This window comes from Mustelus asterias, chromosome 6 (genome assembly GCF_964213995.1).
Source record: "Mustelus asterias chromosome 6, sMusAst1.hap1.1, whole genome shotgun sequence".
Taxonomy (NCBI): domain Eukaryota; kingdom Metazoa; phylum Chordata; class Chondrichthyes; order Carcharhiniformes; family Triakidae; genus Mustelus; species Mustelus asterias.
In genome coordinates, this window is record NC_135806.1 from 52,924,756 (window position 1) to 52,950,998 (window position 26,243).

General features: G+C 41.0%; 1 protein-coding gene across 1 annotated transcript; it reads right to left on the reverse strand.

Annotated features, from left to right (window-relative positions):
- Positions 1-850: 850 nt before the first annotated feature.
- Positions 851-23,161, reverse strand: dmrt3a (doublesex and mab-3 related transcription factor 3a). Its single transcript, XM_078215382.1, has 2 exons — positions 22,780-23,161; positions 851-1,815 (listed from the first exon to the last, which is right to left on the reverse strand). The coding sequence occupies exons 1-2, from the start codon at positions 23,159-23,161 to the stop codon at positions 851-853; spliced, it is 1,347 nt and encodes a 448-aa protein (XP_078071508.1).
- Positions 23,162-26,243: the final 3,082 nt, after the last annotated feature.

A 26,243-nucleotide genomic window follows, 5' to 3' on the forward strand; every position in this document is an offset into this window, starting at 1 on the left:
CATATTTATCCTGCTAATCCCCCTGACAGTAAGGTGCAATTTAGCATGGCCGATCAACCTAAACTGCCCATCTTCTTTTGGTTTGTCTGAGCCACTTCTACACAGATACATGTTTCCATGCTATTGGCTCTTCAAGTAATGATAGGTTTTGGGTGAACTATAATTAGCAAAGCAATTCAGATTTGAATCTTGAAAGAAAGTGTGCTTCCTTTTTCAGGAAGTAGAACAGTGAGAAGACAACATATTTTAGAGGAAAATAGGCACCTCTTAATACCCAAAGTATCATGATCTGTATGTTTGCAATTGTTATTTCTATAGAATGGAGTTAGGATGTCCAATACCTTTATTCGTTAAATATATTGGTTTGCTCATCCACTTCCATCATAGTCAAACGTATCTCTAATATGCATTTACTTTTATTCTAAATCTGGGTTGTATAAAAGCTATTACATTGCCTAAAATGTGCATCAGACGGTGCTAAATGTACTGAATGAAACAGTGTGAATGACATTTTGTGCAACTGAGTACGTATATCATTTTCATTTATTTGCATTTTAAATGGTGAGCGTGCTACAGATAGCTGTTCAAGTGTCTAGTTTTTCTTTTCACTTGCCATCATGATCACAGCATATTACATGCATTAAGAAGTATAGCTACCAGTTATACATATTCTTAAACTAACACATCTAACCATGACAATATAAACTGGATAACTATGTAATATATTCCTTTGGCTATGCCCAGTTAGGGATAGTAATTAGTGGATGGAGTATCTACTTGGAGTCCTTGTTGCTACATTCAAGTATTTCCCTTTTCATATTCTATTTGGTGAGCGACAGCTACATATTATTTAAGAGGATGAGTTCAATGTTCTAGAGTCTGCAGAATCAGACCTTTCATCATAGTCCTCCTCTGTATAAATGGGTTGTTTAGTCACCATCGAACAGCCCTCATCAGCAATTGAAAGCCTGGGATCACTGGTAGGATGAGAGGAAAGTACTGGGGAACTGCGAAAGATGCCAGCTGAGGTGTTTGGGAAAGGGGTGAGATACTGAGATCTGAGCTGGTATTGCTGCTGGAGTGTCATGGTGTTCCACAAAGCAACATCATTTGATATGAATGGATTTCCCTGGTTTCTACTCAAGCTGTTCCTCAGGACCAGTGGGTAGCGAGGAGGCTGAGGAAATGGGTGTTGTAATGGCATGGCCAGCGGGCTTGACATGACATTGCCAGGATCACTGGAGAATCTCAAGGAATCCGGGACCCTGAAGGCTGACCCAACAGACCACTTAGAGGAGGCAACAGGATAGGAGCCAAAAGCATGTTCAAAAAACGTCTGTCCATTAGAAGACACAGAGAGGACATCCGGGGTTTCTGCAGGTCTATCTGAAGCCAAAGCAGAGCGACTTGACAGAAGAATTTCAATGGCACCAACAAGGTCACCCCCACAGCCTTTCAAAATCAGCTCAAGGACTGTAGCTTTGTGATTTGGGAATATCTTCTTCAGCACTTCAATAGGAGGTCTGTTACCTTTTAAAGAGAAAGGAATTGACACAGTTCCAGATAGACCATCCATCAATAGTTGGTTTTGGTCCAGATTAAATTTGGAGCTTTCTGGTACTGTTTCCAAGCCATTGCCACTCTTCTCAACTGGAAATCGCTCTTCATCGATCACTGCCATTTCAGGGCTTTCAGCTGTGTAACAATTCTTGCCTTTGGCCAGATCCGGAGAATTTGTTTGTCCTGACTCTTTGTCACTGTACGATTCCACAGTCTCATCTGTAACCTGGCTGTCTAAACGCTCCTCACTTACGTCTAAGGAATAAAAGAGAGAAAGATGAAACTGACGATAAACACTTTAAGGATTTTATCAGAATTCTAAGTTTGATAACGAACTCTGTGGTCTGTCTAGTACTAAAGCATTAAATTGTCCAGAAACGACAAGTTTAAAATAGTCACAGTACACCGAGCTATTCTGATAGTTTTCGAATATTAAGCATATTAAATAGGTGGTTATTTTTACTCTTCTGAACTGTTCCTTTTATCAGCAAGACATTTCTTTGCAAGAATATTATATGCTGGGAATTAAGACATTCATCTATTCATGTGTATTAATATATTTAATGATAATTTATTGATGAAGCTATGGAATTAATGAAAATACTTTGGTGATTTCAAGGATAGAACAGAGTAAATTATTTCACATGGTGTACATTGATTTTATCTGTGCCCTGAATGAAGATCACGTACTTCATACATATAGGGAAAGAGAGAAAAAAAGGAAGTTATTTCTTTCCCCACCTCCATGAGGCTGCCGCTCCCCATTTTTTAAAGTTTTAAAGTTAAAATTTATTTATTAGTCACAAGTAAGGCTTACATTAATACTGCAATGAAGTTACTGTGAAATTCCCCTAGTCGCCACACGCCAGCGCCTGTTCGGGTCAGTGCACCTAACTAGCACGTCTTTCAGAATGTGGGAGGAAACCGACACAGACACGGGGAGAATGTGCAAACTCCACACAGACAGTGACCCAAGCCAGGAATCAAACCCAGGTCCCTGGCGCTGTGCAGCAGCAGTGCTAACCACTGTGCTACCATGCCGCCCATAATTTTTAATTATGTTTTATACCATCTCAGTTTTTTTTGCCAAGAGTAGCTATCTTACTTTTCATTGCGACACAAAATGAACATTGTGTGTCCAAGTACAAAAGCAGAAAAATTACATTATGAGCAGAAATATGCTAACACTACTAAAGTAACACTGTACAGGATCACGAGCAGTTTACTGCTACTGGCACCCTGAGTTTAGTAAGAAGCAAATAATGTAATTCATAGCTCTGCTGTGGTATCAAATTCTAAAAGCGGATTCATTCCCAGTATTATCCAGAGCCCCCATGGCTCTGTGTTTTTTCTCCTTTCGAAATATGACCTGACATTTCGAACTAGCAAAATAAAAGGCACAACTTTTAACACTGCAACACAAACACATCATCACACTAAATCAGCAGGCAGGAAAAGATCAGCTCGTCCATCTTGCCTACCCACGCAACCACAATGTGGCATCAAAATTCACCACCAGCTCAAATAGCCAGCTGCCCACCATTAGTCGTGTCATCTGTAGGAAAGGTAAAAAAAAACACTCGAAAGACCAATCAAAGCAAAAAAAAGGCTGGTAAATTCCTCACCAACCCCCCTCAGGTGATCAAAACTAGTCTTGCATGCCACACTGACCATTTTATCGAGGGGTTTTTGAACTTGTTCAGTGACTGTTACTTCTATTTATGCTTTGAAATGCTGCATCAAACAATCAGATCACATTTCCATGCAGCTATCACCGGGCTGCATTGAGTTGATGTAGCATGCTAATAGTCAAAGTTGGAAGCAAATCAGCCTTTCTGCATTTTTTGTTTGTTTTATAATTCCACAAATGCATTTTTCTGTTAAATGGTGCCAGTTTTTGAGTGCACTAAGCTAAACTAGGGCTTCAAATTGCTCAATCACTCTGGCAGAAATCCATCATAAATTCATTAGGTGTCCTCCATGTGTCCTCAAACTTTGCCGAAATCTGGTTACCCCAGTTCAAGTTTTGATGCAGATGTACAAACGTATGAATTAGGAGCAGGAGAATGTCACTCCGCCCTTGAGCCTCCTCCACAAGTCAATATGTTCATGGTTGATTCGATTATAACCTCAACTCCATTTTCCCACCTACCCCCTCTAACATTTCACCCCCTGGCTTATCTAGAACGTATCTAGTGCTGCCTTAAAAATATTTAAGGACTCTGCTTCCATCTCTGTTTGAGGAAGAGAGTTCCAAAGGCTCACAGCCTTACGAGAAAAAAAAAATTCCCCTCATCTCTGTCATAAATGGATGACAGTAAGAGTTTTAACAACACCAGATTAAAGTCCAACAGGTTTATTTGGTAGCAAATACCATTAGCTTTCGGAGCGCTGCTCCTTCGTCAGATGGAGTGGAAATGTGACGAAGGAGCAGCGCTTCGAAAGCTAATGGTATTTGCTACCAAATAAACCTGTTGGACTTTAACCTGGTGTTGTTAAAACTCTTACTGTGTTCACCCCAGTCCAATGCCGGCATCTCCACATCATTCAATGGATGACCCCATAGTTTTAAACAGTGACCTCTTAGTTCTAGATTCTCTCACAAAAGAAAACATTCCTCTCCACATCCGCCCTCTTAAGGCCCCTCAGGATCTTATGTTTCAATCAAGTCACTTCTTACTCTTCTAAACACCAGAAGATACAAGCTGAGCCTGTCTATTCTTTCCCCTTAAGACAATCTACCCATTCCAGCTATTAGTCTCGTAATTTTCTCTGAACTGTTTCTAATGCATTTACAACCTTCCTGAAATAAGGAGACAAATACTGTACACAAAACTCCAGATGTGGTCTCACCAATGCCCTATATAACTGAAGCATAAGCTCCCTATTATTGTATTCAATTCCCCTTGCATTAAGCAATAATATTCTACTAGCTTTCCTAGTTACTTGCTGTACTTGCATACCAACCTTTTACAATTCATGCACAAAGACACTCAGTTCCCTCTGCATCTCAGAGCTCTGCAATCTCTCTCTATTTAGATAATATGATTAATTTTTAATCTTCTTGTCAGAGTGGACAAGTTCACATTTCCCCACATTGTACTCCGTCTGTCAATTTTTTGTCCACTCACTTAACCTACCTATTTCCCTTCTTAAGTCCTCTTCACATCTCACTTTTCTACCTATTTTTGTGTCACAGGATGGTTTAAGGAGGAAGCCTCGACCCTTCCCATCAAAGCTATCAATGTAAAAGTATGTAAGTTAAAGTTTTTTTATTAGTGTCACAAGTAGGCTTACATTAACACTGCAATGAAGTTACTGTGAAAATCCCCTAGTCACCACACTCTGGTGCCTGTTCGGGTACACTAGGGGGAATTTAGCATGGTCAATGCACCTAACCAGCACATCTTTCAGACTGTGGGAGGAAACCGGAGCACCTGGAGGAAACCTATGCAGACACAAGGAGAACGTGCAGACTTCGCACAGACTGTGACCCAAGCATGGAATCGAACCCAGGTCCCTGGCACTGTGAGGCAGCAGTGCTAACCACTGTGCCACTGTGCTGCCCTGTGGAGAGGGGGCAGGTGGAGGCTAGAGGGTTGCAGATACTGCTAAATTGAGTGTATCCACATCGTAGTCCTCAGTTGGAACACAGTTTAGCATCAATCATCTTTCATCAGCCTTATCTGGTCAATACCAGATGAAATGGGACGAATCTAAAGGTGAGTAGGGACTGAGTATTTTTTTAGCTAATTAATGTTTCTTGTCCTCCACACTCTGGTCAGGTCACCTTTTTCTTGCATTTCTACAGTCTCCTGTGGGAGGTGGATTGAGGAGGGTGTTAGTCACAGATGCACCCCTAATTAGTCAAATGCCTCAGCCCCTACTCTGGACCATTTTAAATTTTGTACGATAAGCAGTGGGATTCCAGCAGCTAACATTCTTATTTAATGGCTTTGATCACATCTTTGTGGTTTGTCTGGGCCCTGATGGTTGGTGAGTAAATGTATAAACCCTGTGCTACTGTACATAGTTTTGGAGTGATACAGCAAAAATCTGAAGAGCTTGTATCTTTGAAGTGCAACTCCCCCAGCTGAAATACAGCAATTTATTCTGATTACTTAATCACAGGAAAGCTATTAGTTCCTTGAAAGGATACAAAGGCAAAGAAAGATGATATTTGGAACTTAAAGTACGAATAAAGGTTAAGGAATTTGTGTTTATTTTATTTGCAAATGTGAAAACTGCGAGTGATCCTATTGAGCTTTCCAGATTTCAAAGTGAATGGGTAAAATTCATCCAGTGAAGCTCCCCCTTCTCTTCCCAAAAAGATATCTCAGCACTAATTTCGGAGGAGCATCTACTTTCTGACAGTGTCCAGTTTCCACACCATCCCATCCAGTGGCTTCTCCAAAGCTGCCAATTTAATGCCAAGTTAGGGCAGCTTATTCTGTGGCTGCATGCCCTCTAGGAATGAATAGCTCAAAGAGGAGGCAGTTGTCCTGTCAGTACGGACAAGATTCAAACCCGAACTCCAGAGATGAAGGCCTTGTGTTGAACCATTCAAAAAATGGTGGCTAGTAGAATTAGGGTCAAGGAGTCCTTTTCCTTTCAAGTATTCTTGGTCTCCCCCCACTCCCCCACCGCCATGGTCCACAAGGAAGCTTTGGAATCCATCTTCCGCCCCTTCCTTACTTTCCCTAACTGTGATCACCTGGAATTTCCAAACTCCCACTTCCCTTGCCAGTAACTACGTCAGCTTGCAGCCGCCCAATTTTCCATTCCCAGGCTTCAGCCTCCTCCAGCATCTGAAAGCAAATTAGCAACTGGTGCTGGGGGTAAAATTTGTGCCAGCCTTATGCTGGTGCTATTGTGTGCATTTCCCCTCCACTCCAGTTTGGAAATGAATTTTTGCTTATTTTCATGGTGCACTCCCACTCCAGGTTAAAATTGCTGCTTAAACATACATTACAAGTTTAACATTGGGCAAAGTTAAATTTACTTCAAGCCTATGTGAAGTATAAATGCACCCTTAAACCTTAAACAGCTAGAATATTTCTCCAACAAAATACCAATGTTCTGTTCCCACACTGCAGCTGTTACAAATATTCAGCTTAGTGTGTCAAGTCATTTTCAATTTTGAAGTCTAGCTAGCTAGAGGAATTTTTAATTCCTCCTTGGGGGAGGTGCCAGAAGACTGGAGAATGGCTAATGTGGTTCCGCTATTTAAGAAGGGTTGTAGAGATAAAGCAGGGAACTACAGCCCAGCGAGTCACACATCAGTGGTAGGGAAACTATTGGAAAAAATTCTAAAGAGGAGCATCTATCTCCATTTGGAGAGGCAAGGCTTGATCAGGGATAGTCAGCATGGCTTTGTCAGAGGGAGGTCATGCCTAACAAATTTGACAGATTTTTTGAGGAGATGACCAGGTTTGTAGATTATGGTAGTGCAGTTGATGTAGTTTATATGGATTCCAGCAAAGCCTTTGATAAAGTCCCACATGGAAGATTTATAAAGAAGGCAAATGCACATGGGATATAGGGTAATTTAATAAAGTGGATTCAAAATTGACTCAGTTGCAGGAGACAGAGGGTGGTGACAGATGGCTGTTTTAATGACTGGAAGTCAGTGTCCAGTGGTGTAGAACAGGGATCTGTGCTGGGTCCCCTATTATTCGTCATTTATATAAACGACATAGATGACCAAGCAAGAGGTAGGATTATTAAGCTTGCAGATGACACAAAGATTGGCCAAGTGGTTAACAGTGAGGCTTAGAGAAGATATAGATGAGATGGTCAAATGGGCAGTAAAGTGGCAGATGGAATTTAACCCTGAAAAGTGTGAGGTGATACACTTTGGAAGGAATAATTTGAAAGCAAGTATTCAATGAATGGCAGGACACTAGGAAGTTCTGTGGAACAAAGCCACCTCGGTGTGCTTGTTCGTAGATCTCTGAAGGCAGAAGGGCATGTTAGTAGGGTAGTGAAAAAGGCATATGGGACAAAAGCCTTTATCAATTAAGGCATAGATTACAAAAGCAGGGAGGTTATGTTGGAGTTTGATGAGGCCACAGCTAGAGTACTGTATGAAGTTCTAGTGCCACATTATAGGAAGGATATGATTGCACTGGAAGAGGTGCAGAGGACATTCACCAGGATGCTGCCTTGAATGGAACATTTAAGTTTAAAGAGAGGCTGAATGGACTTGGTTGTTTTCGTTGAAGCAGACTGAGAGGCGACTTGACTGAGATGTACAAGATTATGAGGGACATGAACAGAGTGGATAAGGAGCAGCTGTTCCCCTTAGTTGAAGGGTCAGTCATGAGGGGACATAGGTTCAAGGTGAGGGGAAGGAGATTTAGGAGGATGTGAGGAAAAATGTTGTTCAACGAAGGGTGGTGACGGTCTGGAATTCGCTGCTTCGGAGGGTGGTAGAGATGGGTTGCCTCACATCCTTTAAAAGATATCTGGATGAGCACTTGGCACATCATAACATTCAAGGCTATGGGTCAAGTGCTGGTAAATGGGATTAGTTGGGAGGTCTGGTGTTTCCGTGTGTTGGTGCAAACTCAATGGACTGAAGGGCCACTGCTGTACTATATGATTTTATGATTCGATGATCCTAGCCAAAGAAAAGTGAGAGGTACAGCATATACACTGAGCTATTGGTTTGAAATCAAAAGCTACAGTTCAAGTTCCAGCCAGCAGGATATTTGTTTACATTGCTGGCTGGAGATTTAGCTGTTCTGTTTGTGTGAATGCTCTGCACATGGCTGGACATAGTTTCCCAAAAGCCAGAATTATAAATGTTTAGATGATATGGAAGAAAGAATCTCTGCTTCCTAAACATTTCAATTAAGGTTAGATTGGCTTCCAAAATATCCTGATTATCTAATGGTATTCTTTTGGTATTAACCGAGGAGTGTTACAATGTCAGAGGTGCCGTCTTTCAGATGAGGCAGTAAACCAAAGCTTCTTCTGCCCTCTCAGGTGGAGGTAAGAGATCCTGGGGCACTAATCTGAAGATCAAGCCAGTTATCTTTGCTGTCCTGGTCAATATTTATCCCCAAATCAACATCACACAAAAAAAAACAACTTAATTGGTCATTATCACATTGCCCTTTGTGGGAGTTTGCTGTGCATTTCCTACAAATACAACTGTGACTATACTCCGAGAGCAATTCACTGGCTGTAAAGAGCTTTTGGATGGTGGTGTCTTGAAAAAATTCAAGCCCAAGTTTCTTTTTTCCTTAATGAGAATTGGCATAACGATCGCAGACAAATTGGAGTTCGATTTCTGTTCTAAGTGACTAAATGGGAATCTGGTGAAATGGAAAATGCTGAAAAGATTCAGCAGATCAGGCAGCATATAGAGAAAGAAGCAAAGTTAACAATTCGAGTCCGTATGACTTTTCTTCAGAGCAGAGTCATGTGGACTTGAAATGTTAACAGTTTCTATCTCCACAGATGCCGCCGAACTTGCTGAGTTTCTCCAGCATGTTTTGTTTTTATTTCAGATTTCCAGCATCCGCAGTATTTGCTTTTAATCTGATTAAATGGATTGCCTGCCTGCCTGCTTCCTATAGATCCGGTATGACTTTCATTCTATTGAAATCTATGGATTGAAAATCAGTTGGATTTTATTGTAGGTGAGCGATCCATTCCACCAAGAAATCATTGGGGCAGTGAAGACAAAAATCAGCCCATGATATAACATGGCAGATGTTACTTGGGGCTGTCTGTTAAAGCCAGTATCAAAATGATTGGTAATACAGGAGATTAATAATTGTATAATACATTTCAGGACATCCAAAGAGCTGTAAGGCAGTGAGAATCATTTTACAGTTTTGTCTTTATTGTCAAATACGCAATTGCTATGTTTCACATAGTATTTTCTCGCTCATTTTGACAAAGTTTGTAAATCACATTTGGACTAATATTTTTGTCTGTACTAAACAACTGATAGATGGTTCCAACTATTGAGCATTCTTTAATTATTTTTAATGTAATTATTTTGTTCTATAAAATCATTTCTCATTAATTTAGATCTGGTCCATGATATATTTTCTTGATATAATTTAATGTGAGCTCTATTCTGCTTAATACTTCCTTCAAGAGGGACCTCGCTTAACAATTTTCTTTCTAGATGTTATAACTTAGGTTTCAATGACTTGATCTTGTTGGTCCTTTCCTTTACAATAGGGTTGTTACTCCACTGCATCCTCTATACTCCAATCTGTTTTATTAGCATGGTGGTCACAATTAAACACATATCCAAGTGTGATGCAACCAGTGGATTTCAATACCTTCAATTAGCCTCCAGAGCCTAATAATGTTCTGGTTATAATTCCTAGTTTTCTACCTGCTCCTTAAATTGTTTCACCTTGGTCAGACATTGAAAGTGGTATCATTCCCAAATCCTTTCTCCAAGACTCCATTGTCCAATCCAATCCCATTCATTGAGTATTTATGGAAAATTTTGACTATTTCATGGGGCTGAATTTCTGTTGGATTCTCCTGATTTCCCACCATATGTTTCTCAGAAATTCACCAGACCCCTGGAGAAATGACAATTTTTAGCCATTATTATGCCATTTCCCAGAGGATTTAACCAATCTTCCTCTAAAGTTATAGTGGCAGATCAAGAGAATCCAAGTGGAAATTCCAAGAATACTTTGCTAACTTACAATTGTTGTTTGTCAGCTCAGTTGCATAGGCAACCCTTTACGGCCTCGCTCGAGCGAGACTGGAAATTCTCGCCTGAGGTTAACGGACATTTCTGTTGATCGCCCCTCGCCCGCTCCGATTCCATGGCAGGTGGAGCAGTAGAATTCCTGCACCTAAGCCTTCTGCTAAACACTGCACACCCAATGTTGGTGCCTTAATAATGTAATACGTTTAAATTTACTCTAATGATTATGAATGCAAAATAGAAATAGCAGATTTCTATGCACTAAGCAGGAACTCCTGCCAACACCCCCTTCTATACTAACAGTATCACTAGCACTCCTATTTTGAACAGATTTCCAGTTCCATAAACCACACTGGATCCCTGTGGTTTACATTTACTTTTGCTTACTTTGAAGAATTCTACAATTGAAGAACTGTATCATAGATAGCTCCACCATCTGCTTCATTCATAATATATTCTAAATAATCAAAGAAGTTTATCAGTTAGCCTTCTTCCCCTTCCAAATCTTCTCTGTAATTATAACAAAAACTACACATTATATTTACCTATATTCTGCTGGTATAAAAGTTGGGTATAGACATAGTAATAGTCATGGCGAACATTACACTGCACCTACATCATTGATAAATACCATTTTCCAAAAGTAAAGAACAATGCTGTAAAGAAGGGCAAATCAAATAAGTTTTATTTTAAAAAAAGAAACAGTAAATGGTGTTGCTGTATCATGCGACTACCTAGGTGGTAGAAGGCAAACTAGGTAGATCTTGGTCCTTCCTCATCTAGTGATTCCTATGTTTTTAATAAAATCTTCCAAATTAATGTATCCACATTCTACTATGAAACTCCCTTGACAATACACTGATAATGACAGTTTCTCACTTGTTCCACTCCACATCCATAAAAGTAAAATGATCACATATTTAAAAAGCCAAAAATGTCCCCCTTAACTTGGTTTCACAACCTCCCTTTCCTTAAACAGTATAAAGCACCCCCTCAGGACTTTAAATATCATGTTCTCCCACTGCAAATTCCCCCCATAATTTGTGTTTCCAACTCACCCTAATTCTCAAATTTAAATAAGGCAATATCATTTCTCAAATCGACGAATAAGTATCTCAAATATCTCAAGGAGTAATTGACTGCAATTCTCAGTAGTCACATCATGGCATTAACTACCACTCTCTGGGATCACTGTTTGGGGACTCTTCTGTGATTCTATTCCCACTTACATGAATACAGCCAGTGCATCACAGCAATGGCTTCTCTTCCCCTGCCCCATCATCACTGATCTATTCTGAACACTCTCTTCTACCTAATATCCTGCCTCTTGGTAGCATCATTCTGCCAACTTACATATGTATGCTGATGATACCCATATCTTACTTAACTGAATGACTACCTCGATGTAGTCAGACTGGTTATGTGATATCAAGTCTTGGAGTCACAGGTTCATTCTGCTGAACAACAAGGGATACTGAAGTACTTATCTTCACCCCAGCAGAAATCCTATTCTATTATCATGAACTCCATCTCCCTCCCCAGCCACCTCCTCAGCAGAACCTGCTGTTGCATCCTGACCAACCCTGAAGTGAGCCATAATTTCTGTTTTCTATCACTAAGACTGATTACTTCCATTGCCAATGACCTGCACTTGCTCCCCATCACCATCAACTTCGAAGCCCTGGCATAAGCTCTTTGCCTTGTTACTGACTCGATCTCTCCCCCTGCCACTCTCACAAACTGAATCAGACTATTAACAACATTCCGTTCACCCTGACTTGCTTGTGAAACGATATAACATGTCCATAACCAAGATGGGTGGCACGGTGGCACAGTGGTTAGCACTGCTGCCTCACAACACCAGGGACCTGGGTTCGATTCCTTGGGTCACTGTTTGTGTGGAGTTTGTACATTCTCCCTGTGTCTGCATCGATTTCCTCTGGGTGCTCCGGTTTCCCCCCACACTCTGAAAGAAGTGCTGGTTAGGTGCATTGACCCAAACAGGCGCTGGACTGTAGCGACTCGGGGAATTTCACAGTAACTTCATTGCAGTGTTAATGTAAGGCTTACTTGTGACTAATAAATAAACTTTACTTTATTTTATGATTCCATACATCCACCTCTACAATATTGAGTTCATCCAAGGCTTGATCGTAGATACACTATTTCTACATATTATAGTTTGTGAAATAATTGTGTAATGAAGAAAGATTTAAGTTTATTTCTCCAATGGACAGTCTAGAATACACTAAATATTGCAGTAAAGCTGCCCTGCAGGGATCAGTTTTAGACAATGAGTTCCAATCATTTCCCAGCTAGTTGAGAAGATCCTCTGGTTTTGGTTAAAATTACCCCGCTAATTGTTCATAATGAATTATGATAATCTGTTTTATGTGTTGAAATACTGATTTTAAATCCTCATCTTAAGCGATAACTGTCTATGGCCTTGCCTCACCCTATCTCCACAATCTCCTCCAACCTGCCATCCTCTCTCAAATCTTCATCCATTTCTGACGCCATCCTTCTGCATGCATGTCTCTCCTAATTTTCCTAATCACTAGTCCTCAGCCATCCCCATCTGCTTTTGGGTTAGTTGCAATTGAATATAACGGGCAACTATTCGATTGGATTTTAATGGACTTTGCACTACAAAGTATCAAAAGTCTCGAAGTGGTGATTACATCAATCATTTAGGCTGGAGATGCCGTTTAAAGGGTAGATGCTGAGGAGATGTTTCCCATAGTCACAGTGGGAGAATATAAACTAGGGGGCGCTCCCAATTAAGACGGAGATAAGGAGGAATTCCTTTTAGAACATAGAACATAGAACATAGAAAGCCACAGCACAAACGGGCCCTTCGGCCCACAAGTTGCGCCGATCACATCCCCACCTCTAGGCCTATCTATAGCCCTCAATCCCATTAAATCCCATGTACTCATCCAGAAGTCTCTTAAAAGACCCCAACGAGTTTGCCTCCACCACCACCGACGTCAGCCGATTCCACTCACCCACCACCCTCTGAGTGAAAAACTTACCCCTGACATCTCCTCTGTACCTACCCCCCAGCACCTTAAACCTGTGTCCTCTCGTAGCAACCATTTCAGCCCTTGGAAATAGCCTCTGAGAGTCTACCCTATCCAGACCTCTCAACATCTTGTAAACCTCTATCAGGTCACCTCTCATCCTTCGTCTCTCCAGGGAGAAGAGACCAAGCTCCCTCAACCTATCCTCATAAGGCATGCCCCCCAATCCAGGCAACATCCTTGTAAATCTCCTCTGCACCCTTTCAATGGCTTCAACATCTTTCCTGTAATGAGGTGACCAGAACTGCGCGCAGTACTCCAAGTGGGGTCTAACCAGGGTCCTATAAAGCTGCAGCATTATCTCCCAACTCCTAAACTCAATCCCTCGATTAATGAAGGCCAGTACGCCGTACGCCTTCTTGACCGCATCCTCCACCTGCGAGGCCGATTTAAGAGTCCTATGGACCCGGACCCCAAGGTCCTTCTGATCCTCTACACTGCTAAGAATGGTACCCTTCATATTATACTGCTGCTTCATCCCATTGGATCTGCCAATTTTCTCAGAATGTCATTAATCTTTGGAATTGTCTTTGCCAGGGAGCAGTGTCATTGAATTTATCCAAGGCTGACTTAGGCAGGCTTTTGGCCTACAAGGGAGTCGAAGATTGTGGGAGCAGACAAGAAATTCAGGGAGTTAAGACCCTAATCTGATCAGCCATGATCTTATTGAATAGTGGAGCAATCTTGAGGGCCAAATGGCCTTCTCCTGCTCTCATTTCTTAGAGTCTAATGTTCTTTTATAAAATACGAAGAGTGAAATGAAAAACCAAATGCTACTGCGAGATGGGAGTATGGAGAGAGAGAAAGATTTGCTCAGATATCTGACTCAAGGAAGTTGGAGATAAAGGGAAATTCCATTAGGGAAAATAAATAACGTGAGAGTGATCTTATTTAGAGGGATGGATAAGAATAATTTATTGAGCAGGAGATGTGTATGAAATGGAGAGAATGGGCCTTATGAAAGACAAATTCTATTGAAGAAGGGGGGGGGGGATCTGTTGGGTGAGAGAAAAGAAAGATACCTATTGGGTGGGAGAGGGCTGCCACCAGCTTTAATGGATGTGGGAGAGTGGTTGCATACCGAACTTGGCAGATCCTATTCATAAACAGTGCATCTTCAACTTTTGATGCACAATACCATGGGGGATTCACCAATGTATCACAATCAAGCCACTAATTTGTTTTGGATGTTATATGTCACCTTTGATACATTGCACATTGGATTCTTTTGATAGAATAGATTGCAGAATTCATTTTACGGTAAGAACCATAAACCAATTGTTATAAAGAATGGTTACAAAGACAACATAGATTTTGAGTTATGGCCATTGAGATGATCCACCTGTGTGTAAAAGGAGATGATATAAAATGTAGCACTGATTGATAATATTATCATCAAACCTAGAATCTAAATTTAGCATCTAACATTAGAAAAATGAATTTTACCTGTAGTTAATATTTCTTGTCCAAATAATCAGATTAACAGATTTGAATAAACCACCTCCCCAATTAATGTTCGTTCATGAAGATGTTGATTTCTGTCATGATACCTTGGAGTCATAGAGTCATAGACATTTACAGCATAGAATCAGACCCTTTGGCCCAACTTGTCCATGCCGCCCAGTTTTTACCATTAAGCTAGGCCCAATTGCCCACGTTTGACCCATATCCCTCTATATCAATCTTACCCATGTAACTATCTATATACTTTTTAAAGACAAAATTGTACCCACCTCTACTATTACCTCTGGCAGCTCGTCCCAGACACTCACAACCCTCTGTGTGAAAAATTGTCCCTCTGGACCCTTTTGCATCTCTCCCCTCTCACCTAAAACCTATGCCCTCTAGGTTTAGACTCCCCTACCGTTAGGAAAAGATGTTAACTATCGACTTTACTATGCCCCTCATTATTTTATAGACCTCTATATAATCACCCCTGAGTCTCCTACGCTCCAGGGAAAAAAGTCCTAGCTTATCCAGCCTCAACTTATAACTCAATGTCTGTACAACTTCAACAAGGCATCCCAACTCCTGTATTCAATGTTCTGACCAATGACCAAGCATGCTGAATGCCTTTTTCACCACCCTGTCCAACTGTGACTCCACTTTCAAAGAGCTATGAACCTGCACCCCTCCATCTTTTTGTTCTATAACTCTCCCCAACACCCTACCAATAACTATTTAAGTCCTGTCCTGGTTCAATCTACCAAAATTTATCTAAATTAAACTCCATCTGCCATTTATCAACCCACTAGTCCAATTGATCAAGATCCCGTTGCAATCCTAGATAACCTTCTTTATTGTCCACGATGCCACCATCAAACCTTCTTGAAGATTCTTCTCATAGTCTTAGACTAGAAGAACAAGGTGCTAAGTGAATCGTTCTATAGGGCAAAATGGAGTATTGGAAGGCATTGTTAATCAAGAAAGGAAGTGTCCTATGTATCGTTATAACGTTTGGATAAATTGACATTATTGTATTCGTGGGAACACCCGGGGACAGATCATATGAATCCAGTCATGCCATTGTTGTCTGATTTTAGATAATGGATATTCCTGAGAAATCATAATAACCAATGTCATGTGTTGAACCACAATTCAATATATTTATGTGTGAATACGTTTAAAAGTGTGACGTGAAAATTCTTGGAAAATTCCTCCATTGCTTCCATTTACAAATCTGTTTTATTTTCAAAAAAAAACGATGGCCCTTCCTTTAGAAAACAACCACAAATGTTTTGAAGCAGACAAAGGAGTTTGTTGTAGTGTACATTCAATGAGCTGATGAAAATGCTAGCGGAATGTACAAGTTCTCCCGTTAGGATCAAAGCAGCGGGAACAGGGTGCACATATTAATTTCATTTTTATTTCTTTCTCTCTGTGATTTTATCCCTTGGAGGAACATTATGATTGCCTTCGTGGAAATTGTGACTGAAACTGAGACCTTTCACACATTTCCTTTTCTCCAAAACTCACTATAATGTTCCCATGAATTGGTTTTCTTACACCATTTTGCCACTTGGATGACTGATATGGCCTGATTTACACCGCCTGTTTTTAACCCTTACTCTTGGTTTTTCATTTGGGGAATTGAGTTACAACCCTGTTGCTTGTTTTTTTTTAGCATTTATCTGACTTGGTCAAAAATATTTATTGAGTTTTTGCCAGTTCTGCCGTTAACTTTTCTTGTTTGGTTAATTCTTTGTCGGTTCTAGTTTTGCAACACATCTAGCCCGATTGCCTTAATCTCAAGAGGGAATGTAGTTTTAAATATAAAACTCTGATCCATTTCAGGACACGACACTGGAAATAGCAACAGAACAGGTTAGAAATGAAGATTACCCGGATCTAGATGATGGTCGGTTTAAGAGTGGGTTTCCATCAATTTCAATTTGCCTTTAATGTTAAGTTCCATTATAAGTCGAGCGGCAATTGTTACGTTTAGAGCAGTATTTAAATATATTGTGAACTATAATTTTATATAAAGCATATTGTAAATGTTATCGGAAATGTCTCTGTATAGGTACGCTATTTCAAACGGTGGAAGCAGTTTTATGTTACTGTTCGTTTTTAAAAGTCAGTCCCGGCAGACAAATCCCCGAATGAGCTGTGTTGGCGCCTTCCCTCGTTTCCAAGAGAGAGATTTTCAGCTCCACCGATCATGTGCTTTGCAAAATGTAAATGCGAGATTTAAGAGCAAAAAAATCATTGAAAATAACATGGGTCATGTTTTTGGTGGGGGACAAGAGGAAGACTGGCGAGTAAAACCAGATAGCTGGTAATGTTTGAGAGTGGGGAATGGGAGTGCTGGTTAGATGCATTAGCCGTGCTAAATTCTCCCTCAGTGTGCCCGAATAGGCGCCGGAGAGTGGCGACTAGGGGATTTTCACAGTAACTTCATTGCAGTGTCAATGTAAGCCCACTTGTGACACTAATAAATAAACTTTAAACTTAAACTAATTTTGGCCATCTCTTTAACAACGAGAGATACCCGCTTTAAATCTGAATAAAGAGGCTCTCGGAACAAGAATCTTCCTGACCTTCAATTTCCGTGGAGAAATGCAACATTAGCGAATCAATGTCCAAAATGCCAGTGCCCGTTGTGATTGATGGCGATTTACTTTCCCCTTCTCTTTGGAAAGCTGTTAGAAGAACTGCTGACTGGATTCCAAAGCGCCGTACATCAATGCGGATATGATTGTATTTCCAAAGAACTCGCCTGTTGCTTGGTAACATTTCAGTGTTGGTTGACCTTTTCTGAAGAAGTTATTGTTGTCCCATTTCGATTGAATTTGCTTTAGTCTGATTGCTGTAATTTGTTTAAGAGCCTTGCACCAAAGCGCGATTATTAATCATCTGTTCAAATCCAATACTGTGCCAATCGTCTCATCTATTTTCACACCGAGATGTTAAAGTCTGTCAGCTGTAATTGCGGCAATGTTTCTCTTTAAAATAAAGTGCTTTTTGGAACCATCAATATATCCCCCACCGCCGCAGCTAGTGCCAGACCATAATCAATTTACACATCTTTCATAATGTATCGACAAATCAACATTTTAAACTTCCAAATAGAAAAGAGGACCGCATAATCGCATTATGCAGCAGGTTAGAAGAAAGTTTTGTGTAACGAATTAAATTGTATTGTTACAAGTATCTCTCTCCTCCGGGCCCTGTGAACAGCATTTAATGAAGAATTGCCGTTTTCTGATTTCCTCATGACACTGATTCCTTTATAATTATGGACATTATGAGAACAAGGAAACAAAGGTGCCGCAACAACACTTGCCCTGGCCAAGATCGGCACACATGGCACCAGATCACATCCTCGACTGTTGGGTTAGTTAGGGATCTTTTCCCCCTCCGTACTCATCGTCTCCCAAACAAGCAGGTGTTTGTACCTGGAAAATGGCTGGTGATGATGCAAATTTACATGTATTGTTACAGAACAGAACACAGTGCAACATATCGGCTGCTAACTCATTGTCGTGTGTGACTTTGAAATGGTTCAGTTTAAATCAACGCCATTCCATTCCTGAATGTCAGAGAATGTATCATAGAATGTACTGAGTGTGAAATGATTGTATTAAATTATCTACCTTGTGGTGGTTCTGAGTGTAGCGATTTAAAATATTGGTAAATTGTAATTTCCAAATCCCTCAACCAAATATAATTTCCCCCCAAGTTTCCCATCCTCATTCTGTGCCGCCGAGAAATAATCCGCATTGCTGCAAAACCCTTCTCATCTTTGGCGAGGCTATTTCTCAAATACAACACAATGAGGGGCGAAGTGAACACGGAAGGTTTATTTTGTTGTTGCTTTGGTAAGAGGGCACAGTGAAGGTTGTCAGGTCTTCTCTTTTTACTCTATATATTTTAAACCAAGGTGAAATGTGTATATATATTTAAAACCCAGTGGGTCATGGCCTGCCGCATAAGTAGTATTATATAAGTAATGATCTCCAGGAATCACCCTTTAATGAGATAAAGTGAGATTTCTTCGTTAACTGGCCCCTTGACTCTTTTATTGTTCACATCGCCTTTCCTAAAACTAAAACAGCCCATTGTAACTCCTTAATGGGTTACTGCAGATCTAATTGTATAAGTAGCATTGGTTAAAAACACTATGTATCTAAGAAAATAGTCACTACGTTATAGTAAATAACTAATAATTAAATTCGTTAAACAGACGAATCCTGGCGACAGGAGGATTTATCAAACCCCATCATTAAACTAGCAAATCAGTGACACCACTTAAACCTACTGAACCACTCCAAATTTAGAACAATCGCGATTTTCTCTCGCCGAACGAACGAAATGTTTTAGTAATCTAAAATATTTCGCTGAAGATATTGGGTTAAAGATGTTTGAATAACCACAAATAATTAAAGACCAAAAGATTTAACATGGTATCCATGATCACCGCAACAAAACGGATTTTGGATCGCATTGATTATTCATAGTTTTGTTAATATATGTGTGTAACATGTATAGAAAACGGGTCTGCTCAATAAAACAACACCGGGGACAGCAGCAGCAAAAGTGACAGCTATCTGGATGCGAAATGTAGTTTACTGGCTATAGAACAAAGTCTCTGTGAAATGTGGTTAAATAACGTTCTGCTTAATAATGATGGTTAAAGCAGAAATCTCGCTTTGAAAATCATTAAAAGTTTGATAATAAATTAGAAGCCGATGTGTTTCTGCTGAATTGTCTTTGCCGGGTTTAATTTAACGGTGAGCGTTGATATATTGGGGAACTGGCCCAATAACCAGCACTCGGTTGAGATGACTAACTGTATTTTGTAGCAAATGAATATGTTTGATGTGCGGATACACGTCCAGTAATGTAGGCAAACGTGGCGGCCAATTTACACACAGCAAGGTCCCGCAAACCGCAGCCAGATAATTGATTCGTTATTCCGAGGGGGCAAATATCTCGCCAAACATATGGGAGAGGTGGCCTGCTCTTTCCCAATTGTATCCACCCGAAAAGGCAAACAAGGCCACCGTTTAAAATGTCTCACTGGGAAGTGCTCTCGATACTGCGCGGAAGAACCAAGCTAGATATGAATCCACAACTTTCTTACCCAGAGGCGAGGTTGTTAACTCTGAGTGTCAGCAGCCCCCAAGGTAACCGAACTCGCCGTTTTAATTTAGCTTTCTTTACCCGTTCACAGCTTACAGTTTCGGCAAAACATACTCTCAACACAAGAGGCTATTTGATGTTAGTTATCATTCTTGTAACCATTAGATTTTAAACCAATATTCGTAACCAGATGTTTTAATTAAACTATGAGTATCCTTCGCCTTCAAAAATTACCTTTACAACTAATTTAGTATGAAATGTAATAACTGGTCATGAAGCTAGTGCATTATTGTCCAATGCACCCGTCCTGTTAGGTCATATTTCCACTTAAATGATACAGCATTTACAGAAAGTCTGCTTTCAAAGTCTTCCGGCAGTTCTGAAAGCTTTATTTGTATCAAGGTTAATATTAGATTTAACATTATGATCAGGTATTAATGTGCAGCAACGGGTATTGCTAATTGAGTGTACCGCACACTCCCATCTTCCTAACTAATTTGAAAAGGTATCAGGCATTGCAGAGCTCTGTGACCGGCTCTCTTGAGTGTTGCCATTTTGATGGCTGCGTCATGCGATGCTCTGCATTACTATGGCTGCTGTCGTTCTATCCGAATTTGAACTTAAATGAGGATGTTTTATTTACTGGAGTGCTGCGCTGGCTGTTTTTTTTGAATACTTGGGACATTTGACAAGCTCAGAACTGGGCTCCAGCTCCAGTTTGCACAGCCTCCTTGTCTATATGAGAGTGGTCATGGGAAACCGACTTCATACTCGACCGATTTCAAAATCATTGACAGTGCCGGACTCCCCACTCCATGTTTGCACTGTACACACGGCCCTTCCGATGGGAAACACAACTTGTCTTGGGACATTTTCCTACACATGTACTTCCTTTACAGAAAACCCCAGTTTACCTGAAATGTTCCTAATGGCGGCCCATTATTGTTTTGTAAGTAACTAATTTTTAACCATCTATTTGTTAAGAAAAACAACCTAACCTAATAAAGTGTCGATAGTTTCACTTGATCGGAGTTTTGTAAGTTTGACCGTGTGGATTATTTCCTGGGTTCCAGGTGAAAAGGTCACGGTTCTTTGTCCCTCCCAGTCTGACTGCATTCAGTCTGCCTGGAGAACTGGCCGGAGCTAAATCATTGGAAGGATCAGTTTATGGCTGAAATGCAGATTGGATAAAGACTATGGTAGAGGTGCAGGAGTTTGCATCCAAACTTCAGCGCCGGCTTTCAAAATGTCCATTACTTTACAGAACAGGCGAGAGAACAGAGAACGATTAAAGCCTCTTCTCCAAAGAACTTAAATAAACATCATGCATTTAAAGAACTCACATTGTTTCTATCCAAACTCAAACTTCCACTCTGCTGGTGAAACAAGCCGGCCGATTTCTCACTGTTATTTTAAAAAAATCTTTAACATACATAAAATAGTTCCTCTGGTAAACTGATGTATACAAATATTCCACCTTTGACACACAAAAGATCATTTCCAATCGCGCATCTCCGCCATTTCACTGATCCATGTCGAATGGGCCTTTTTGAGGTGACTCCTTTAACCTCGGTGAGCATTTGGGGCCATTCAAACAATCAGGCAGCAAGTAAACTCCAGTTGGCAGCCGGGTTCACCACACCTTGTTAGCATATATTACTTCAGTTAAAATGAGAGTTTTGTTTAAATCGTATTCAATGCCATTACAAATGAAATGATTCGGATGAAATCTACGGGGAGTTATATATTGAAAGGCTGGTATATATTTAAGTTATATATTGAAAGGATGTTTAAGAAGTGCTAATTATTCCCCAAAAATGTAGAGATGTTTTTTTTTAAATCTCCACTAATTAAATCCTACAGTAGTAACTGCTGTGTTCACGACTTATTTATTTAGAAATAAACAGTAAATTCCCCTGACTGGAAGCTGTCTGGGAGCCAATGAGGATGTCCGCTCGCAATTTAGGAGCCGGTATAATAGGGTTAGCGCCAGATAAACTTTTCCCCCCTGTAATTGACTGTGAGATGAACAGAGCGAGAGTTTGCAGCAAAGCGCCTGCGCTTGTGTTAAAACAACTTCACCCAGTCGTCTTCGGTTTGAAAAGATTATCTCTGCCTTTCATATCATTACTGCTTAGGGGAAATTCAGCTCTTATATATATTCGTAGGACTTCGGACGGAAGTCGCCGTTTCTACATTGTGCAACTGTCAGTGTACACTCAAATATACACTGGGGGAGTTTACAAATATCTACCCCCGATAAGCAATACAGCTTAACCTACCGAGAAGATAGCAAACCCGTTCATTGTTAGACAGTATCTCTAAATATAGAATATAGAATGTATTTGCCTCGTAAATTATTGTAATAAATCATTTGATTTAAAAAATAAACATTAAAGACATTAAGCCGGAGGAGAATCTAAAACACAGGCTGGGTGTCAATGTAACAAGTGGAAGGCTTTGTTTTCTACCCAGTGCTTTCCACGTCTTTTCCCAGTTTAATAAGTCAGTGTACTTTTTATTTTCTGGGCCCTGTCTTCAACGCCTCCTATCACTTTAGGATTTTAAAAAAACATTCTTTAGTAAATATGTCAATCAGAAGAACGAATCAAATCAAGTTGTTCTGGGTACACAGGTCAAATCTACCCTCAGTCAGTGTTTACTACACTTTAGTTCCGAAAGCCAAAACCCATTGCAGATCCCACATCGAAACCCATTCATTTCAATCGCTATTGCAATCTCTCCTGCAGTGGGATTGAGTGGAGGTGAACATTTGGTAGAATTGGACTAAAATCAGATTTAAATCAGAAATTCAGCCCGCTCTTTTGGTTTGAGTGGGCTTTTTTGTTTCATTCTTACCGGCCCTGGCTTGCAGAATGCTGTCTGGCTGCTCCTGCTCCCAGCCTTTGGCTGGAGGCTGCTGGCGGCTCTCGGCCGGGACAGGGGCGGCTGCCATCCCCTGCACGGCTCGGATGCTGTCCGGGATCAGGCTCCCAATGCACTCGTTGGCCTGCTGCCGCCGCAGGGCCACCTGAGCGGCCATCACCCGCTGCCTCTCGATGATCAGGATGCACTTCTCGCAGGTACAGTCTTTGAAGCGGCAGTAGCGCTTGTGCCCTTTCAGCCAGGACAGCACGCCGTGGTTCCGGCAGCGGGCGCACTTGGGGGTCCTTTGCAGAGGGGGTCGGGGCTGGGACACCGGGCCGGCCATGTACATGTAGGGAGACCCGTACGCGTTCATCCTTCACATGGACAAAGATGCTCTCAGGCAGTTTCTGTCAGCAAGCTTGTTGTACTGAGAGAGGATCCAGCCACGGGAAACACATTCACACTCACAAGAGCAGCAAGAGGAGTGAATGGGTACAGTCCGTTGTCTGCAGTGATCTTTTGAGAGAAGCTGAAGGTGAGACAGTGGCCAGGGTTGCTGGAACAGTGCTGTTCCGCTGATATCCGACGTCCAGGCGTTCCCAGCAGCAAGAAGGATCTTGCACACTGACTCAATCGATGGAAGTAGGAGAGTTGGCTGTGATCACACTTGCACCAGGGGAGAAAGAGGCAAGGAATCGCCAGCACTTGGAGCAGACCCACCTTTCACACTGATTACATCAGAGCCACAGGCGGACAGCACATTTAAATTGGTAAATTTGCAACCGACTTGCAGGGCCATTGTAGTCAGCTTGTTTGGTGTCACACCTCTGTCATTCCCACCACATGGACAGATGTTCTCTTCTGAAGAGGTCAGCAGTAACAACTGGGTGAGGGGGGAGGGAGAAGACGCCGTTCCTCACTCCCTCTCGAGTGAACGCTCACCATAGAGTTCAAACTGGAGCATCCATCAATGAGGGGAGCTCTGACCCGAGACCTGCCCCCACCGCCACCTCCCCCCGCTCCCCCCCCCCCCCCCCCCACCGCCACCCCACAGCACTTTCAACTTGCATCCACTCAATCAGCCAAGGTGCTCTCCTAGGCACTCTCAGCTCTGCCCGGCTCACACAGCTTGTTTTATTCATCTGATGTGAGGCTCCCAATGTCAAATGCTGTCCCTCCGCTTGGGAACACAATGGGAACACACTCTGAGCACCGCCAATTCATCTCAAAGACAGTGCGGGCATGTTAGTCAGTGGACGAATGGAAGGGCCGCCGCTTGCTACCATTACCATCGGGCCACCATTAATTGATTTAACACAAGAATAATCCTAATTTTAACAAAATTCAGTGGCACGGGATGAGTTGTCAGCCTGCCTTTGGTATTCGGATCAGTTGGTTGCTCTCAGTGTGGCATATACACAACAACAATATGCTGGGAATGCTGCAAATCCCGAAATAACAACAGAAAATACCGGAAATACTCAGCAGGCCGGGCAGCAGCTGTAAGGAGAGAGGCGTTTCAGATCAATGACCTTCCCAGTGCCTTTTGCTTTGTGCAGGTTAAACTCACATTAATGTTCTGTTGAACACGAACTTCAATTCCAATTGACAATTTCACTGACAATCCCAGCGAAATGTTGTGTTGTTCAGTCTTTTCTTGAGTGTTGCCGACTGAAAGCCTTATCGCCTCCGAATTCTTACTATATCATCACTCTTGCTTTATTCTTGTATTTTTGAATCTGTCAATCATGAAGTACTATTGAAAGGATTTGTCATACAGCATCCTCCCAGATAGCTGAATAAAAATATTCAATGATAATGAGTTCTGAAGAAGTCACACTGGATTCCAAAGTTAACTCCGTCCCTCTCTACAGAGCTCTGAGGTTTTGCAGGACTTTCGAGTTTTATTCAATGGTTATACTATATTGAATTGTAATCGGATTGCTGACTGTCTTTCTATGAAGCCAACATTAACATTGAGAGGAGAAGACTATCTGGCCTCGGCGAGGCAGCGTCGTTATCAATCCAGCCCAATTTATAGAAACATAGAAACTAGAAGCAGGAGTAGGCCATTCGGCTCTTCGAACCTGCTCTGACATCAATTATGATCATGGTTGATCATCAAATTCAATATCCTGATTCCCCCCTTGCCCCCATATCCCTTGATACCGTTAGCTCCATGAGCTATAAGAATATAGAAACCAGAACTCCCTTGCTTTTCCCCCATTGCCTGATCATTTATTTCACCTTCAAGTATTTATAGAACTATTTACTACTGAATCTGCTTCCATCACACTTTCAGGGAGTGCATTCAGGATCACAACAGGTTATGTAAAAATGTCACCTCTTTCGCCAATCTCCTTAAAACCCTGCCCTCTGGTTAGCAATCCTTCTGAAATCAGTTACCCCTTGTTCACTCTCATCAACACCCTTCATAATTTTGTACACTTCTATCCTTTCTGTTGCAAATAAATAAATCCTGGCTTCCGAAATCTCTACACGTAAGTGAAGACTTTCAACTTTTTGTACCATTCCACTAAATCACTTCTGTACCCTCTCTGTGGCCTTGATATCTTCCTTAATGTGTCAAATGGTTCCAGCTAAGGACTAACCAGTGCTGGGTAGATTCTGCATAATTTCTTCATGTTTGCATTCGATGCACCTATTAATAAAGCAAAGGATCAATTTATTGTTTCATGGTCTCTCAACTTGTTCTGTCACCTTGAAAAAAATTATATATACACTCTTGGGTCTCCCTGTTCCTGCACTGCCTTTAAAGTTGCACATTTAATGCTAGGAATTCATATTTCTGAACAGGCTTCAGAGTGGCAACCTCTCACAATCAATTAGCCTAACAACACACAAAGTGATATGCTGACACATGATAAACCTTATAGGCAAGTTATTAAATGGCCATCACTTTTCATAGAACCCTATGAATCATTACCTTCAGGAGAAGAGGGGATAAAGGAGAATATTAGATAAAAAGCTACAATTACAGCAATCAATTTAGAAGCATATTCTTAGTTGCAATAAAGCCCAAAAAGATTTCTAACACCAGATTGAATTTAGATAACTTGAGCCTGGTACATACTCTCATTTTAAATGCTCCCAGGTGGACTTTTGCATTTAATATTAGTAAAGGGCTGACATTGTATCTATTTTCTCTTCACATTAAAAACCAGAAGCGGAGTTCTATATGTGCATTAGAGTTCTATATGTGCAGAATGTTTTTTTCTGGATGCTTCATTGGAATCTGACAGTATAACTCAAATCTTTTGATTCTACATTACACTTTGGAGACAGCCTTAGATTGGTAGCACTGGTATAACTTTAGCCTTTCCATCAAATTACTTTTTCCAATTATATCCTTCTCTTGATCTGCTTTTCCATTATCTCAACAGCTTTGAATACTGAAATTAAATTGAATGCAGTTCAACTGGATTTAGGGTAGA

Excerpts from the sequence above, each read along its gene's own strand:
- dmrt3a (XM_078215382.1), bottom strand. The coding sequence starts at position 23,161 with ATGAACGCGTACGGGTCTCCCTACATGTACATGGCCGGCCCGGTGTCC. Across the intron at positions 1,816-22,779 it reads CATTCTGCAAGCCAGGGCCG|ACGTAAGTGAGGAGCGTTTA; the intron begins GTAAGAATGAAA and ends TTTATTCCTTAG.